The following is a 12,964-nucleotide window of genomic DNA, read 5'->3' on the forward strand; positions in this document are numbered from 1 at the left end:
GACTATGCGCTTTTGTATCCGGCATGTCTGAGGGTTACACACCAGGGCAAACAGAGGTTCTTCACAAAACCGCAGCAAGTGGAGGATTTCCTCAAGCAAATTAAAAAAATGAACAGATCTGAAGGTGGCGCAGAGGACCCCCGATGGCAGGGGCGGAGGACGATACGCAGTGACACAATTCCTGAGAGCTGTCAACAAGGTAACAAATTTCTGTGTTTGAGACATGTGGGTTATGTGCTGGCAAGTAGCTCTGTTAGAAGATGTCTGATCTAGTTGAATGATGAACCATAATGTACTAAACAAATGCTCACCGGGCACCCTCTGCCCATTAGGGCCTGCGGCTTCTGCTGCGGAGCGCTCTATGGGCAAAAGGTCATTGTGATGCCACCTGGAGATGGCCCCCGAAGGGAATTACCCCGGGCTTGTCTGCTGCATATGGTTTGCAGGGCCCACACTGTTGTTTTTGTTGGGGGAGGGATGGGGGTGGGTATACAATGCTGGCATGTTGGGGATGCTTCCGTGGGGGTAGTGGGTGGGAGGGGAAGTTGAAAGGGTGTTGCTTAATTTGGGGAGGATCGAAAGTCTTGACATAGAGATCACAGAATTAACAGATAGACCACGAGTAGAAGGTATGACAGGCAACATTACATTATGCACTGTTCACATATGGTTCCAGGGGCGAAGTGCTACAAAGACGTGGCTTGACCATTACAGGATATGGGCATATGACTAACTTAGACATGACACAACTAAATATTATTACGTGGAACGTCAGGGGACTGGGGGACCCGAGGAAAAAACGGCAAGTCCTAGCTTATCCGGACAGGCACCGGACACATATAGCAATGCTACAGGAGACTCACTTCACACCCCAGAGGGCCTCTGCTTTTGCATCTAGGTGGGCAGCACACAGAATATTCTCCTCTTACTCAAACTACGCAAGGGGGACTGCCATACTGGTTAAGAGACAAGTGCCCTTCCACCTGACTGGAACCTCCAGCGATGACCAGGAGAGGTACTGCCTGGCTTGGGGACTCCTCGGTTCAGAGTCGGTAACTCTGGTGTGCTGTTATGGGCCCAAAAAGACGCTCCAGATTTTTTTATCTCGTTGTGGGTGGTGATCAGGGAGATAGGCTCTAATCAAATTATATGGGGAGGAGACTTCAATGTTTCAAATTGAAATCAAAAACTATTTAGGGACACGAAAATACTTATCGGACCTGATTAGCATATACAGAAGACATGCATGTACCATTAATTTATAAAAAGCTATTTTTTTAAATTATTTTTTATGACATTTTATAAATTGATCACATTGAATTTCATACAAAATATCAAATGGCAATAACTCCAATATCAATTATTGCAAAGAGATTATCAGGAATGGTTGTTCCAATGTTATCTTAACCATTGATGCAATACTTTGTTTTCTATCTTTATATTCATCAAACATTCACTGGACTCATTACTATATACATATTGCTACTCAGAATTGGAGCAAGAATGATCATTAAGAGCATGGCTTTTCTATACATAAATTCCTACGCGTGTTTCGGACGAATCCTTCATCAGGATGCCATGTACATCATATAGTTTAAAACCTTGCTTTCTCATGTGCGATTATTGGGCCTCCTCCTTGTGTGTACAAGCGACAGTTATATTCTCTGAATAAGCTTTGATGGATCAAATGTTTGTGTACTCAAATCGCTTATAGGGACGAAGAGGTAAAATAGTTACAAAGCATGTGCAGATTTTATCTACCACCTCTGTCTTTATCTGGATGAAGGAATTCTGATCTTTGCTGGGCAAATGGCTTGTGAGCAAACATGGAGTGCAAATTGCGCTGTTTATGCGCTTATCCCCACCGGGCTGTATTTAGATGAAAGAGGTGTTCGTATACCCAATTACGGTAAATGGATGTTCGTCACCTCACAGTGCGGGTGTCTGCAGCCCGTGTCTATTAATGTGTTTCGTCCGCAGAGGTGTTTTTAATAATTAAGGATTGACGTTCTTTAAGGTCTCGGAAAACACGCGGCGCCTCGACTGCACGCCATTGCTTTCTGGTTTGTCCTGTCCTGACTTCAATGTTACTTACACTCCGGGCCTAGATAGGTCTCATCCTTCCCCCACCATCGCACCAAGGCAAGCATGGTAATGCAGGATATCATTATTGAAAACCAATTGATAGATGCGTAGAGACACACCAATCCCCTAAAACGTGAAGGGACTCATTGCACAGCACAAGCTGCGTCGTGGGCGAAGCTACATTATTGGATTATATCTCGGGGACTGGGACCGGAGATCTGTGAGGTGCAGCACTTAGCTAGGACATACACAGACCACGCAACAGTTAAACTCATTTCTCCTCAGCAGACTTTAATCCCCGCAAAGTGCTTGGCGGCTTAACGCGCACATGCTTTTAGACACGGTGTTCCAAGAAGAACTGCGCGTAGAAATACAGGATTTTTTTTAACGAAATAAGGGTACGGTACAAAGTGTGGAGACCAGCTGGGAGGCATTTAAAGTGACACTTAGAGGGTTTTGCATATCTAAAGGGGCAGGGGTGTTAAAAGATATCACTAACACACTTCGCAGATTGGATATAGAGCTCAAGGCACTAGAAGCATCATTAGCGCTCAGACCGGATGGGGCTACGCAGCGTGAGTTCAGAGCAAAGCTTACAGAATACATGGGTATGGCACACAGGGAAACACATTTCAGAGGTAAACACTGGATGGCCCGCAGGTACGGGGAGGGAGAAAGACCCGGTAAAGTGTTAGCGGACACGATTAGAAGCCACGCTATTCTAATTACGTGGTAGAATTGGAAAGGTCGGATGGAACACATTGTTGGGACACTGCGATCATACTTGAGGCTTTCACACGCCACTACACAGATCTTTATATCACTACCAGAAGGGATGATCTAGATCTGGAGGCATACCTTGGGGATGTCACTCCGAGCTGGCTGAGCAATGTGCCCCTGTGAATTTCTGTGTGCTCCCTTTGAATTGGACGAGGTTCGAGAAGCCATCATGCACATGCAATCGGGAAAGGCCACTGGTACTGATGGCATTCCGATAGAATTTTACAAAACCTATATAGATCTGATGGCCCCAATTCTACGAGAGGTCTACGAGGAGTCATTGGAAATGGGCTCCCTCCCATCGTCTATGAGGGAAACTCTCATTATTTCACTTTTGAAGCCCGAGAAGCCACCCCACCAGTGCGGGTCCTACTGACCGCTCTCCCTTCTCAATTGTGATGCCAAGATTCTGGCAAAGCTCGTTGCTAATCGACTTAGCTCATTGTTAAAACACCTGATTTTTCCAGATCAGTCTGGTTTTGTCCTCGGAAAGGCCACTTCCCATAACCTAAGGACCCTTTTACAATTTTAAACAACTTTTTCCCAGACTTACCCTTGGCGGCAATCTTTCTAGATGCCACAAAGGCTTTTGATTCTATAGAGTGGGATTACATCTTTGGGATAATGCTCCGCATGGGGTTCCCACCACTTTTTCTGTCTTGGATTCGACTGCTGTATCACCGACCAGGGTGCTCATAAATGGGCATGTGTCTCAAACCTTCTCGATTACTAGGGGTACCCGACAGGGATGCCCACTGTCCCCCTTGCTGTATGCCTTGGCAACAGAACAATTGGCGGCAAGGTTGAGACAGCACCATATTGACAAGGCTCTGCGGTGTAACATGAGGCAAATATTGATCTCCATGTATGCCGATGATATCACCTTATATGTGAGAGACCCCCAACATAATCTGAACCCGCTCCTTCGGGAACTCATTGTATTGGGGAAACTTTCGAAGATCCAGATAAACTGGGGGGAAATCCTGACTCTTTCCACTGACGGACTCAGTACTGCGCTTTCCATTAGATTACCCAGTGGAGTGGTGCGATGATGAGCTGAGATACCTGGGTGTTGGCATCACTAGAAATAAGTAGGAACTTATGAGGCTCAACTATGGGGCTGCGCTGAACCGCATAACAGATAGCGTGACCCGCTTGATAACACTGCCGCTCTCCATGGCAGGGCGAGCATCCCTAATTAAAATGGTGGTACTACCGCAATTGCTTTATCTTCTTTTAAATATTCCGTATTACCCAGGAAGGCATTTTTTTTAAATCTCTTAAAACAGAACTGATAAGATTTGTGTGGGGGGTAAGCAACCTAGGCTGCAGTGGGCTGTCCTAACAAGGCCATATTCATCAGGGGGGTTTGGTATTCCAGACTTTGAACTTTATTATGTAAGTGCGCAAGCCCATTATCTATACTTCTGGATAAAGCAACCCAAATGCATGCCACAACTAGCGGAAGAACACTGGCTTGTGCACCTGATCCTGATAGAAGTAGTCCTGTACGCTGCTTTAATTATCCAAGAGCGGACGCAGAACACTGTCTATGCTACGATCGCAGCATGGAGGCGCATTGAGCACCTACTGGCGGCCCCCATGATTTACTCCCTGCTCCTACCACTTGTATATAACCCGAACATACCCCTCCTCCAAGAAACGCTATTTCATAAATTTCAGGATCAAATGGCTATCAGAACCTGGGGTGACTTAGATGAGGATGGACAGTTTCGGAACTCGGAGAGTATATTTCAGGATGTGCGGCACACCCCGTTGGACGCATTTCTGAATATGCAGCTCAAACAGGAGGTCCGATCTCTAACCTCGGATTTTCCGGCTGAACCCCCGTCACTTGCCCCACTGCACTTGATCCTTCAACAAGCAACGCCCAAACGTCTAGTCTCATTGATCTAGTGTACAGTCCACACACAGCGAGAGGTAACAGCTTCACAGTCCCGCACACGATGGGGAGAGGAACTGGGATTCACACTGACGGACGACCAATGGTAATATTGTTGCTCACAAACCGAGCGGGTCTCTTCCAGAAGCAGGCTGCGTATTATACATTATAAATATTTACATAGATTGTATTACACACCAGTTAAGATGCACAGATATCAGGTACGTAACACAGATAGGTGTGATAGATGCCATGCGCCACAAGCTGATTTTTTTGCACTTGGCCTAGGACTGCCCAGGAGTGAGGGAGTGCAGGGGACGTGTATTTGAAGCCCTGACTCTGATGACCAACACGCATATTGAGCCCACGCCACTACTGGCCTTGTTGAGTTACGTTAAAAAAGTGCCTGGAACGCATTTCCATTACATGGCCCTTGCACTGCTAATGGCCAAGAGACAAATAGCCTGTAGATGGGGCATGGGGAGAGCACCCAAATTTAAGAACTGGCTCAATGATATGATTGATTGTCAGGAACAACTCACCAATTATGCCGAATTGTTGGATGTATGACGTTACAACGCATACTTTTACATCGCATGCCTTTACAACGCGGTATTTACAACGAATACCATTACAACGCATAGTGCTTTTGGGTGTTGGATAGTGATTTATTTAATTTACTATTCCAACTCCAGTCCCCGTGGATAGTAGGGAAGGTGTTGGATAGTAAATTAAATATATTCCCTATCCCAGAGCACCCCCCAGCGCAATGCGTTGTAATGGTTTGCGTTGTAAAAGTTGCGTCGTAAAGGCACTGCGTGGTAAAAGTTGCGTTGTAAAGGTTGTACACCCGAATTGTTACCTAGCGCATCCAGACCCAGGGATATCTAATCACCGCTAACATCCTACTTACTGACACGGCCCCGTGGGTCTCCGGAGAAAACGCCGGCAGGTCTGGCACCACAAAACATTCAGCCGGAAGGGTACAGTGTGGAGGGAGTGTAACCACCTATAGAGACCTACATGTAAAGGTATTCTGTACTGGCTGTAGTAACAGATATACACATGGGTACGTGTCATTGATGGGCCTGTTTAGCCAATACCGTTTAAAGTGCACCGGAATGAGAGACGACTAGGTGGGAGACGGTGAACCCTCTGATGGTTAACAAAATTAGTATTGTCATACGTAACGCACTACAATGTAATAAGTGTTGTGTACTCGCTGAAATGTATACATGAGCCGAATGTACCAATGTGATCGACAATAGAGCCTCTCTGGTTGTTTGTATTAATAGTTTAACAAGAAAACAAGTAAATTCAGGGCCAACTGATTCACTTGATGCGGCCGGCCCGAAGCAGTTGTAGGCGACTTGTATATGTATATGTTGCTATTGACAAGCTTTAACTGAATGATTATTACGCTGCCGGTTGTGAACCGGTTGTAGGCAACAAGCCGTGTATAACACTGTTTGCTACTAATAAAGGTCTTGAAAATAAAAATAATAAAAAATAGTTAGAAATTAGCATTTAAAAAACCATTGAAATTCACTGAAAAAACCATAGGTTTCAGGCACGTTATAGTCAAAAATTAACATTTAAAAAACCATTGAAATTCACTGAAAAAAACATAGGTTTCAGGCACGTTATAGTTGGAAGTTAGCATTTAAAAAACCTTAGAAATTTACTGAAAAAACCATAGGTTTCAGGGGCGTTATAGTTAGTTGGATATTTCACTCGTACAAAACCATAGAAATTCGACTGTTATAGTTAGTTCAGCTAACTATAACTCGTGCCCCCGCAATGCACTGCTGATGACGTCACATATTACATCATTCATGACATGGTCAGTGACATCACTGATGGCATCTCAAATTATATCACTGATGACATCATCCACGGGAAAATCTGATGCACCTCCTCACATTCTTATATAACCTTTGATACACCCACTGTAAAATACAGACTACCATTTTCGAAACCATCGACACACCAATACCAGTTACTACATATGCACTCACTGATTCCTAGTTCTACACACACATCTACTCATTCACCCATACAATCACTCAAACATACAGTCACTCATAAATACAACACTATCATATGCACTTATACACCTATACAGACACTCACACAGCACCAATCATTCATGGAGTTACTCACACACCTAGTCAGTCATGCAAAGAATCAATCACACTTCAATTTACTGACCTATAGAGTTATACACACAACAGATCGCTTATTCAAACAAAACAAACACATAATTACTCTCTTATACAATCACTGATACACGTAAACACTCATCTATACAGCCACTCTCACAATCACTGACTCACATATAGTCATTTATATACTCCAACTCTCACGTAAACTGCCTTTTACATATGTAGTTACTTTAACGTCCCTGAAACCTATGTTTTTTTCAGTGAATTTCTAAGGATTTTTAAATGCTAATTTCTAACTATAACGTGCCTGAAACCTATGTTTTTTTCTGTGAAAAATTCATATTAATATTTAATATATATTTTATATGTATATTTAAATCTATATTTTTTACATCCATATTTTTACATCAATATTTTTGAGTCCATATTTTTGTACTTGTTTAGTTATGGGAGTCGATATTTTTGTAGTCTATATTTTTTAATCAATATTTTTAACATCGATATTTGTGTCATTGTTGTTCTATCAGTGAACCCATTTTTAGGTCTTGCCTAGGCAGCGCTTGCGTTGTCTCTGCGAGACATACTGTATTTAGGATATGGGCTTTTAAAGGACTTCCCCGTTACATGTGTTGTTACTCAGAGCTTGTGAGCACTATTTCTTTCTTTAAGATGGAGCACTGGAGAACAGTGCTCATGATTTACCGAGCTCTGTTGTATACAGGGTTGAAATCTTGCTCTTATCTTGCCCATTTGCTGTGCTTTCAAAGACCAAGGTCTGTTTTGACTGCAGCTGCCTCTTCCTCTTCCTCCTCCCTCCTGCTTTTAAAATGCACGGCCTGGCATCCTATGGCTGCTACCGCCTCCATCTCAGAGCTCAACAAGCATTTGGAATGCAATAGGTCTCACATTTGCGAGTTTGAGCTATTGGCATTGTAAATGACAATGCCTTTTACTTATCTGTTTTTAAAACCTGCAAACGGTGCTTAAACACAGTCTTTTTACTTATAGTTGTTGCTTATGAGAAGCAAGACTGGCAGTAACTGCGCCTCTCTTACTGCTAGCCTTGCTTCTCGTAAGCAAGGAATATAAGTACAAAGTGTGTGCTTATGCACTGCTTGCAAGTTTTAGAAACTATTAATAAAAGGCATTATCATTTACAATGCCAATAGCTCAAACTCTCGCAAATGCAAGACCTATTGCATTGCAAATGCTTGTTTAAAATGAATCTCTGGAGAATCATGCTCAGTCCCCTCCTCGAGGAATATGTTTCTGAACACTGTCCATGCAAGCAGTGGATGGTGTCAGTGGTTAAATGTCCAAGCAAGCAGCGTATGGAATCAGAGATGAAAGGCCCAAGCAAACAGGGGATGGCATTATTGGTGAAAGTGGGCTGCATTAGAGGGGGAAGTGAGTGGTGGACTCCTAAGAAATATTTTGGACACCTGCACTTATTTTTTAAATGTATTTTGTTTTTACATATAAACCACCTGGTCTTTCGAGGTACGCTAGGTGGGCTATGTAGGTGGTTCCATGTTTCAATTATGGGCCTCTACCTGCTTCTTACTTGGAGTTTGAATTTACCATGCATGCCTTTACCATGCATATGCCTTTTCCACGCATGCCTTTAGCACATATATGCCTTTACCCACCAGCCCTTATTTTTGGGGTACAACACTTATTTTTCCTCATCAGACTCGACCCAAACCAAGAGAGAAAAACATTAAAGGAGAAAAGAAGGAGTTAGAGTTAGACGGAAGAGTGACAAAGAGCGAAAGCAAGGTTGAAAAAGAACATGCTGAGTGAGATAGGGGCTGGAATGTCTGATGTCGGATAAAAGAGGCATGAGGTGGAATCAAGACTACACAGCCTTAGCATGACACACCCCCTATATTCGATAGCGCCGGTCGTAATCATCTGAGCAAAACTTTGGGCCCCAGCACTTACTATTATACAATTTATCTCTGACTCCAACCTAACTCTGAGCACAGCACAAGTGTTTACTTCAATTTTGCATCATCATTATCACTAAGAGGTCTCTCCACACAAGGGCTGATGAGGGTGAACCTACAGAACTCATGTGTTTGTTGCATCTGTTCCTTCTGTGAGGGAAGCTTGCATTGCTGCTGCCAATGTGCATTGGTTATGGAGCCACCAAGGATACAATATTTATGTGCCTTCTATCATGTAGGCCCTATAAATACAGCCTAACAGGGTAATAGACAGAAATGCTTTGCGCTGCTCTCCCAGACAAACAGTCCTCCACTCAACAACCCACCACCGTACAGAACCAGAACCTCACTTTGCACAACCCTGCACTCTCTGTAAAACCCATACTCTGCCCTGTACTGAAACCTGTGCACACTTCTTCAGTGCACAGACCGCCACAAGCTTCCACTGTACGCAGCTCTCCACTCTCTGCACAGTCCTTTGCTGCCCTCCACTCTTTCGCAGAGCCCTCTCCACTGTGACACGTTCTTTGCTCCCTGCTGATCTCTGCCATCCCTGCACAGCCTCAATCCCTGCACAGCCTCTTACCTGCACAACTTTACATGGCCCTCTTCATTCAACAATGGTCAGCATCCTATATACATTCCCACCTTTTCCTTTACACACCCATCTCAGGAGTGAGCACAGCTCTGTGCAGTACAACACTCTGCTCAGGCTAATTCTCTTAGGGGCTGATTCAGTGGTCCTCATCCAAGGACCATACCCCACCGCTTGGGACAACACCTTGTGGCCCTCCGCCCGACGGACTACGCCCAGATCCTCTGCATCATCCTAGACTCATCCCTCACCATGACTCGCCAGATCAACCCTGTTGCCTCCATCTGCTTCAACTTCCTCTGCATCCTCCGCAAGAACTTCAAGTGGTCCCCCCGAAGCCAGAAAGGCAGTCACCCACCCACTCATAACCAGCAGACTGAACTAGTATAACACCCTCTATGCTGGAATCAACAAATCCCTGCTACACAAACTCCAGACCTTCCAGAACACTGCAGCCATACCCGTACTCAGAACCCCACGACATGAGCACATGACCCAGCACCTGCGAGACCTCCACTGGCTCCCTGTCGAGAAGAGAGTGACCTTCAATCTACTCACCCCCGCCTACAAATCTCTCCGCAACATCGGACCCAAATACCTCAATGAAAGAGTCTCTTTCCACGTACCCAAAAGAAACCTCTGCTGTGCCAACCTTGCCCTAGCAGAGACACTGCGCATCTGCAGAACCAAAGCAGGTGGAAGAGCCATCTCCTACGTCACTGCCAAGGCCTAGAACCAGCTCCCAGTCAATATCAGATGCTCCGCTGCCCTGCACACCTTCAGGAAGAGCCTCAAGAACTGGCTTTTCAGCTGATCAGGAGCTGCAACTGCCCCCCACCCCCAAGCGCCTTGAGTGAGACCCTCACGAGTGAGTAGCATGCTTTAAAAGCAGCTGAATGATTGATTGTACCCCCAGCACCTTCTGGTTTCTTTATTAAGTCTCAGACGGGCCCCACAAACCAGATTTTTTCATCAGCTGCTGTCTGACAATAAAGCACTCCACTGCTCCTTGGCTACTTCAGATGGGGCCTGCTTCCATTTTGGCCCTACAACTATTTCATATTATGTCATATAATGCAATAAAATATACATTTTTAAACTGGAGGCAGTTTGTGACTTTCGCACACAGATTGTGGCCTCTGTTTCTGAAACAACAGCCTGTTTTGCCCTTAAAAGCTGCATCATTGTCCGCAGAGAGTTCAGCTTAAAGGTAAACTAAAGGTGCTTAAGGCCAAGCGCGTGGCTAGGGGAATTACTATTTCATGGGTAAAGAGGGGATATTGGGTGTAATGTTGTTGTGGTGTGAAGACGGGGTAAAGTGGCAGGCGGGTTTGGGGGTGCTGAGGGGTTCCCATGGTTTTTGAACAGTCCTTATAATTTGCTTCCATAAAACCACATATTTAGCGAAATGTCTTTAAATCAGTTATTTATGGTGATTATATTGAAAACTTGTTCATGTGCATTTCGTATTCTGTAAGTCTTGTATACATTTTTTCCCAGCAGTGTTAGCACTGGCAGTCTAGACCCAGGCACTCAGAGCCGGGTATTTCAGACCCCAGCAGTCACAGAGCCTTGCTCTCCAGCGCTGGATTGTGTGTTTACTTTTTCAATTTCTAGGAAATGTTATTTAATCTGGTTATAGGCAGTTGAGGAGCAGAAGTGAAAGTCACTGTGTATAGGATGAAATGCTTTAAGCAGTAGAAATGGAAAGGGTTACAAGGATGAGCTGTTGTGAGTAGCAGGTTGTCATTGGGTGGCTAGTAGTTGGTCTTGTTATTTTCTGGCTTCTGAGTTCTAACCTCTGCTTTTCTGGTTTGCAGCTGCAGTGACCCTGGATCCTAACACTGCTCATCGGAGGCTCATCCTGTCTGAGGATGGAAGGGGCGTGAGGACAGTAAACAGAGCACAGGATCTGCCTGACACACCCCTGAGATACAATCCTGCCGTCATTGTCCTGGGGAGAGAGAGGCTGAGCTCCGGGAGGCATTATTGGGAGGTGGAGGTAGGGGCCAAGACACGCTGGACCCTGGGAGTGTGTGACGAGGCTACAAGGAGGAAGGGAACGATCACAACATCACCTGAGAAAGGATACTGGACAGTGGGGCTCAGAAGTGGTAAATATGAAGCTGACACCTCCCCTGCCACTCTCCTGACCCTCCGTGTGCCCCCCAGGGCTGTGGGTCTCTTCCTGGACTATGAGGTGGGCAGGCTCTCGGTGTACAATGTGGATGACCGGTCTCTGCTCTTCACCTTCTCCGGGGCCTCCTTCCCCCCCATCCTGCGGCCCTTCTTCAGTCCAGGACTCAATGATGGAGGGAAGAATTCGGGAGGTCTGCGGATCCTGCCGGTGACAGGACAGGAGTGAGAGCTACTCAGACTTTTGCAACATCATGTATGAGGTCTGTGTATAACGTACGATACTGTCACTGACCTCAATAAGGGAACCATTTATCTTGTCATTCACAGAGCAGTTATATAAAAATGACCAGCTCCTGCATGCAGGAAGCTGAAAGCTGCCTCCTTTTAGAAGCTGTGAGGGTGGGAAGCAGGCAGCCAACAAAGCACAGTTTATTTGTGCTGCAGGCAGCAGTTTAGGAAGAAAAAACAAACACAGTCCTGTTGCTGGAGCACAGACAGTGTACCAGTGTCCAAGGGTCCCAGTCACATTCCTTTGTGCACATATGTAGTGAGTCTTCAAATCTACCTGCGCGGGCTGATGCAAAACAATCTAGGGCTGTAACTGTATGCCACTTCTGGAGGAAGGAGGAGGTGACCTGGACGTCAATTGGAGGTCGCCACGCAACTGCGACTCCTATGCCACTTGTTACGAACCCTGCCACTTTGCTTGTGACCCCTGGCTCCCATATAACGTTGTACGGACACAGCAGTTCAGTCATTTATCCCCTAGATTAAAAACCGTAATGCATTCTGATTATGTTTCAAACTTGGGCAATTTGTTTTGTTACAATCTAGCTTTCCTTGTTGTTAACAGCATTGTGTGTTTTTACAATTCCAGATTTCCTGTTGTTAACAGCATTGTGTGAGGTGGCAGTGCTGACAACGCGCTGGCAGCATCAGGCGCACATTTCCACTATATATTTGTCTTCTGCGCATTCACTTCTGAACAGGCGTGGCCAGGCGGGGCACTGCATTTAAGTCAGCGAGCGTGCCCGGGCAGTGTTGCCAGATTGGGCTATTTCCCCGCACAAATGGCCAACATTTTTACCATTAGCGGGTGGCTACTTTTTGGGAGTATATTAGCCCGTTGTGCTCAAGTTTTAAGCTGGGGAGGTGCCGATACTTATCATGCACTGACAGGCTTGGATTGCAGACCACCAGGCAGCGTAGCAAGTCAGGTAGCCATGGAGATCAAGATGACGCATTGTGTTGAAGCCTAGCTATCACTCTTTTAGTGCAGGAATGAGCGTGAAGCTCGCTGCATAGCTGGGGCATGCCTGGAGGATTGGACACATGACAGTCAATGACT

At 45.4% G+C, this 12,964-nt stretch overlaps 1 protein-coding gene across 1 annotated transcript in view; it reads left to right on the forward strand.

The window, feature by feature from the left end:
* The window catches only part of LOC144756146 (E3 ubiquitin-protein ligase TRIM39-like), a 225,563-nt gene extending 212,853 nt beyond the window's left edge, over window positions 1-12,710 (forward strand). The window contains exon 7 of the mRNA XM_078645721.1: window positions 11,298-12,710. Within this exon, the coding sequence (XP_078501847.1) occupies window positions 11,298-11,842 (545 nt within the window). The 3' untranslated portion in view covers window positions 11,843-12,710. The remainder of the gene's footprint in view (window positions 1-11,297) is intronic.
* The last annotated feature ends 254 nt before the right edge of the window (window positions 12,711-12,964 follow it).

Source organism: Lissotriton helveticus, chromosome 5_1, assembly GCF_964261635.1.
Source record: "Lissotriton helveticus chromosome 5_1, aLisHel1.1, whole genome shotgun sequence".
NCBI lineage: Eukaryota > Metazoa > Chordata > Amphibia > Caudata > Salamandridae > Lissotriton > Lissotriton helveticus.